General features: G+C 32.4%; 1 protein-coding gene across 1 annotated transcript; it reads left to right on the top strand.

Annotated features, from left to right (window-relative positions):
• Positions 1-3,086: 3,086 nt before the first annotated feature.
• LOC108998630 (ankyrin repeat-containing protein BDA1-like) lies at positions 3,087-4,992 on the top strand. The gene is made up of 2 exons (XM_035683308.1): positions 3,087-3,749; positions 4,131-4,992. The coding sequence occupies exons 1-2, from the start codon at positions 3,141-3,143 to the stop codon at positions 4,977-4,979; spliced, it is 1,458 nt and encodes a 485-aa protein (XP_035539201.1). The 5' UTR covers positions 3,087-3,140; the 3' UTR covers positions 4,980-4,992.
• The last annotated feature ends 2,187 nt before the right edge of the window (positions 4,993-7,179 follow it).

Genomic DNA, 7,179 nt, shown 5'->3' with positions numbered 1-7,179 from the left:
TGTTTTAACTTTTAAGTGCGGAAATGATTGGTATGCACTACAAGAAAACTGTATATTGTAACCAGTTATTTTTTGTAAAAATGATAATTTTCTATTAAAATGAGTCTATTCTCGTTACAAATAGTCATTTGCATAATAAATAATTAATCATAAATACTCATTTTTCTTATAGTAACGCATTACAAATCACAATGTCCAAATACGAAAAAACAAAAAAGAGTAAGGAAATTGTAATGACAATTTTAAAATTAATGCTCGTGAAACCAACATTAGATGCTTGGTGGCTTGAATATGCAACAAAAAGACAAATTTGCAAGAATAAAGAATTGTTTTCCAAAGTACTTGAAGAAAAACAAAACAGGTGAGAACAAAATATACATGGGCAACAACACATATATTGCGAGGGCAAGATACGTTATGCAAATGTATAGGGGATGGTATGCTGTTCTTCAATGTTGATAAATTTGCCTAATTTTTCAGGAGAAAGAACGCATATAATTCTGACAAATTATCTTCATTTCCTTAGGGACACTTGCATTCAGTAGCGCGTGACACGTCTTGGTCAATATGGCACCCAGCAGGGCATGCACGGAATGGTTATGGTTAATAATCAGTTTCTTCATTTAAAGCAATTTTGTTTAAATTATTGAATGCTTATAAGTTATAAGCAGTATTTTTGGATTGGGTTTTTGCAGTTAGATGGTCAACTTAGTTACAAAGCAGCAGCCATACACGGGTGTTTTGACAATATTCATGACAATGTGCAAGATATGGTATGCTTTTAAGTTGGGATTGTGAATTTCCACTTACAAATGGATTTTATTCACGAGGAATAGACTCCTTATATGCAGGAACAGTCAATTGGAATCCCATCTTACTTCCCAAGGAAACGATTCTAAAAAAGACTACAAATAAATGAATTGATGATCATAAAATATTTCTACCTCTAAGCAACCTTTAGTGCTCATGAATTTCAACCAATTATAATTACAACCGACCGCAGTAAAGCCTTCATGGAATGGTCCTATGGTATGAATGTTGTAGCTTGCGTACGTAGCTGGAAAAATGTGTGGGAGAGGATCTTTATAAACTATCAAGAGTTTTTTATTCTACATCTCAAACTATCAATACTGGCGCATTGTATCCTCAAGCTATATATCACAATCTGACTATCCTTCCATTAATATTTTAATTATGAACTTTAATTTAGGTACAAAATATCATTTTTTTAATAGTTGTGACGTCCCTTAAAATTTTTGTCACGTGGTACTAATTGCCGTATCCATCAAGAACAGTACCCAAAAGATTTTAGAATAAAAACAGAAGAAAACCAAGTCATTCACGTGGGATGCACATTGATTTTCACATGATCTATGTATACGACAGGGTAATATATTTACTTGTACAACGCGTGAACGACTTTCAATATTATTTCATATTGATTTAGATAGACATCTTATGAAAAGCAGTGCCCATTTAACGTGCAGTTGGCTTTTACTCTAAGGAAAATGCTGGAGCTCCCGCTGGGGGCTCCCGCTGAGAGCTCCCGCTGGAGATCTAATGTATTTTATTATGTGTTTTTTTTAATTCTTTTTTTATATAGATATTTTTAATAATTTTAAATATTTTTAAAAAATAAAAAAATTTATAATATTATTAAATAATACTTGCTTAATCACGAAGTAAAATATAAAATATTTTTTTATAATTTTTTATTTTACTTCGTGATTAAGGAAGTATTTTTTAATAACTTTTTTTTTACTTCTTGATTAAGAAAATGTTTTTAATGATGTTCTAAATTTATTTTATTTTTTAAAAAATATTAAAAATTATTAAAAAAAATTATATAAAAAATAACTTAAAAGAAAACACATACAATATATACTACAGCCCCCAGCGGGGGCTGTAGCATGATCCTTTTTAAAAACATGACGTTTGCGATGAAGTTTGAGTGAGTGAAGCAATGCCAAGTATGAGATTGGTTTTCAGTTAGATGAAATAGATAAAGATAAAATTAAATAAAAAATAATTAAAATATATTTTTTAATATTATTTTTTATTTTTAAATTTAAAAATATTAAATTATTTATTTTATTTTATAATAAAATATAATAATTAAATAAAATAAGATAAAATAAAATAAAATAAAATGAGATAAGTTATTTTTTAAAAACAAACTAATAAAATCTTATTTTTTGAGATAAGGGGTCTAAATTATGTCACTGGCTTTTTGGACGTGCGGGACCCACTGTCACATGCACCATCAGAGGTTATTTTATTAGAAGAAAAATGGCCTTCCGAGGTTTTTCTTTCCCATACTATCATTTCTAGCTTTTTGCGCTGATGGAAGGCACGCTGTCTTCCACTCCAAACTACCTTTTGCAATATTTTTTTTTTAACTTTATAATATAATTAGATTTATTAAAATAAATTTATAAATTTATAAGATATGTTAGATTTATTTTATAATAATAATAATTTTATAGTTTAAACATCATATTAAATTATGTCAAATTTAATTTTTTAAAATCTTTTTATGACTAATTTTTTTTATTTATTTAAACATTAAACTAGTTTTAAAGTCCGTTGAAAATATTAAACTTACATATTGATGTGATATGATATGTTATATTTATTTATAAAAAAATAATTTTACAATATATAATATTGCTCAGTTTGGATACACACATCTTCTCATTTTAATTCATCTCATTTCATTATTATAATTTTTTAAAATTTTTATAAAAAAAATATAATAAATAATTAAAATTTTTTAAATATAAAAATAAAAATAATACTAATAAAATATATTTTAATAATATTTTATTTAACTATTATTCAAAATATATCGCCTCATCTAAATTGTCTATCAAATCCAACCTATATCAATTTACGAGCTTATAATTTTTATAAAGTCCGTAAAAACATTTCTCTTTCTAAAAAATCTAGTCACCTTTTTATTTTTATTTTTAAGTATTCTAACAAATAGTCAAAATTATTGCAATGTTTTCTAACAATATTCTAAACCTATTTCTTCTTATTTATTTGTGCTCAGCGACAAGCATGCATGACCTGTAATCAAAGAGCACCATCGTCATAAGTAATTTTTCCCTTCGTTTTCTTCGACAGCCTGCATCACGATGGACAAAAGTAATCATGATATTGAAGAAGATAACGTAGCTGCACTGTATGAAGCTTCACATAAAGGGTGTGAAAGCACTTTGAACTCGTTGATGCAAAGGGACGCTCTCATTCTTAACAAAATTTCATTGACGTCCTTCACCGACACGCCCTTACATATAGCAGTTCTGCATGGTCACCTAGAATTCACTACGGCTTTACTCAGGAAGAAACCTAATCTCACCAGCCGTAAGGACTCGAGGGGTCGAACTGCCCTTCACTTGGCTTCTGCGGAGGGCCACGCCGAGATTGTGAGAGAATTGCTGCAATCAGATACTGCTCATGTTAATTGCCTGGCTCGTGATCAAGATGGGAGAATTCCTCTCCACTTAGCCGTGATGAGAGGACACATAGAGGTAATAGAAAAGTTGCTTAATTCCAAACCGAACTCGATCTCGGAGGATCTCGATGGAGCCAGTGTTTTGCACATGTGTGTTAAATATAACTGTTTGGATGCTCTGAAATTGCTAGTGGAATCTGCTCATGATGACAATGGATATTCCCTCAACTCCAAAGACAATTATGGTAACTCCATATTGCATTTAGCTGTGATGCTCGGGCAAACGGAGGTAGGTTAACAATGATCTCCAGATTTACTCTCTTTTATTTGCTTTAGCAAACGGCTAGCTAGTTATTTTCCATAACTATACATCATCATGTATATGCATAAATTGAGGAAGTAAATTTATAAATTGTACAAGTCTAGAGTTGTTAACCTTTGGCTTCCAGAAAGGTATTTTATCATAACTCCAGTCCTTCGGTGATCGCATGGATAAGGCTGTCGACTTTATCCTAAACTTATTCTTTACCACAAATTGGGCTTTGTCCCTTTTTGGCTCACTTTTGTCCCCCTTTTACCACAAATCAGGGGTTGCTTATGCAGTGCTTTTAATTAGACTTTTTGCAGTAATTCGAAGAAACGTTACTACTGATATGTTTATTTTGTGCAGACAATAAAATACTTACTTTCAGTATCAAAAATCAAAGGAGAGGCCAATGCCATAAACAGGATTGGTAACACCGCTTTGGATGTCTTAGAGTTAGGCCATAGAGATTTTAAATCTCTCAAAATCCAAGACATGCTAATGGCAGCTGGTGTTCGAAGATCCAAGGATCTAAATTCTCCTGATCTACTACCAACAACACAGCGTAAACCAGCAAGGTACATTAATATTGAAGGACAGCCAGCGCCAGCTGCTCAATCAAGGTTTAAGAAATGGTGGGCATACTTTTGTTTGTGCGGATGGTTTAAGTATTTTAAGCGTCACCCATCAGATATGATTGTCGAGGCACGTGGCACATTGATGTTGGTGGCCACTGTAATTGCAACCGTTACTTTCCAAACTGGGATCAACCCTCCAGGTGGTGTTTGGCAAAATGATGGAAAATATAATAATCGGAATTGTACGTCGGGCTCTGCGGTGTTATCTGATATCAACCCAGATGCTTACAAATTCCTTTTGTATTTCAACACCACCTCTCTTGTTGCAGCTCTGAGCGTCGTACTTCTGGTCACCATTGGAATTCCTAAGAGAAGCAAACTTTTTGTATGGCTTTTGACTTTAGCCATGCTTATTGCAGTCACGTTCATGCTATTAACCTATTTTTGGGCGGCATTTTTGGTGACCTCGGATGCTGTTTTAGAAAATATCAACGAGACTTCCCTTTTATTAATATTCGGAATTTGGGATGTAGTGCTTCTGATTGCTGGTGTGGTTCTCATATATCGCCTGATCGTTTTGTTGGTGAAGTTGTTACTTAAGTGCATACGCTGTTTGACAATGAGTCCAACAAATTAACGATATTGGGGGTTAACTTTTAAGATCAGAAATTGTAAGGAATTAAGTTGAAATGTGTATGGAATTAAGTTGAAATGATCGATCTTGAGTTCATCTGTCGGATGGTGCAAATCTTAATTTGTTGTCTATCATGTGAATTAGTTGGTTGCAAGAAAGGGTTTTTAATTATTAATTCTGAGCACAATATTTTTAATTATTTATATGATGGATATAATATTATAAGTCCATGCCGGTTGTATAAACATGTGTGTAAAAACTTTTCCTTAAACCACGCTCCAGCAGCCGCAACCATGCGGTGGCCGACGCAACGCGGTCTCGGCGTCGCAGCCATTTCCTACGTCGCTATAGACTACCTCCGCCACCTCTCGCCGGCATGGCACGCTCGTCTTCAGCCAGCTCTCTGGTCCCTGCTCGCTCTTACCGCCGTCATTCGTGTCCCTTTCTACAAGCACTGGTCCTCTGAGTTCCACGCGGCCATACCCTCTGTCGCTTCCATGATCTTCATGCTCTCAGCTCTCCTCTTCAAAGCTCTATCCGTACGCTTTTTCATCGCCGTGCTGGGCCTCAATTGGCACCGTGAGACACCTCCTCTTCCTGACACTGGCCAGTGGTTACTCCTAGCATTGAATGAGAAACTTCCTCAAACCTTTGTTGAGATTCTAAGAGCTCGTATTGAAGAAATCAATATTGAAGCTCAGAAGTGCTATCCAAGATCTTGTTAAAAATATATAACTTATTTGGTTTAATTGTGAATTTCATAGGTTACCCGTTTATTAATCTATGTCTTATCAAGTCAATTTGTTTTATCCAAACCTATTATATAAAATATAAACAATTTTATGGCCACGTCGTATTCATCATGTTAGACTTATGTACTGTCATATATATATATATATATATATATATATATATTTTCACCCTTAGATCTCATTCTCTTTCTCTCTTGTTACTCTCTGTTCCTCTGAATTAGCAAAAAAAGCACATATGAATATCCAGAAAAGGGCCTAAAAACCTTTGGTATTGGTAGCTTACGATTTTAATGGAAGTCCTTTTATCTTTAAAAAAAGGGCTAAAAGTCATTACCCATGCTCAACATTGCATTCTTCAATAGAAGAAACCCAACAAAAACCACCTCTGAAGCACTATACTTGTCAAGCTATGCAAATAAGAGCTCGGATTTTTAATAACGAAGGCAACTCTCATTCTTCTATCCATTTCATTTTTAAATACTACCAAGATGAGATTTGTGTGCAAACAAACGTACATTTCACCAGTAGTGTCTTCCCTCTTAAATCATGATCATATTTGGTATATGGGTAGAGACTTAATTAAAGGATAATTGGTTATTATCATTTGGTCCGATTCATTGGCTTGGACAACACGAGCCACAATTTGGCCACCTACCTTCTTTGCTCTAGCTATTCTATCCAGGCTTTAAGATTTTTGTTTATTTTTCCATTTTTGCTGAACTTACTTTCGATTCTATTTGATTGCTTGAATTATATTGGAATCTATAATCTGATTTAGAAAATTTATGGCCTACAAAAAATTGATCTAAGTTGCTGTGATGGAGGGCTGCAACGAGAAATATAATAGATCAGACTTGAACACAGAATTGAGCTTTTGGCATGAAGCGCTAGGAGATTTGTTTCAAAAATCTGAATAAAAATGCGGTGCTGTATTGTTTATTTAGAAAACATGAAAAGAAAAACGTGGCACTATTTTATTAATTTGTGTCAAACATGACTTTAAACCACGTCCTATTCAAAGGGGGACCCATATGATTTGCTTTTAGAGATAAAATTTAAAATTTTGAAAACTTTAAAAACCTTTCATTTTATCATTATAAATTTTTTAAATTTTTATATAAAATAAAATAAATAATTCAATTTTTTTAAATTTTAAAATAAAAATAATATTAAAAAACATACTTTAATAATATTTTATTTAATTTTTTAACTTTAATATTAACTCATCTCGTCATATCTATAAAAACAAATAATAGACTTCAAAAAATTACTTTCAATAGCTATTAGGACATAAAAATTGATGGCATTAGATTAGGCAAATTTCAAAAAGATAGACTTCAATTGCAGTAAATATAAACTTTTGATCATATTTAGATGTGTACTGTAGCACTACCAAATGGACTGTTTACTATTATTTTTTCTCTTTCTACTGAAATTTATGAAGAAAAAAA

This window comes from Juglans regia, chromosome 1, assembly GCF_001411555.2.
Source record: "Juglans regia cultivar Chandler chromosome 1, Walnut 2.0, whole genome shotgun sequence".
NCBI classification, from domain to species: Eukaryota; Viridiplantae; Streptophyta; class Magnoliopsida; order Fagales; family Juglandaceae; genus Juglans; species Juglans regia.
Note: the sequence above shows the minus strand (reverse complement) of the source record. Positions and strands in the feature narration are given on the sequence as shown.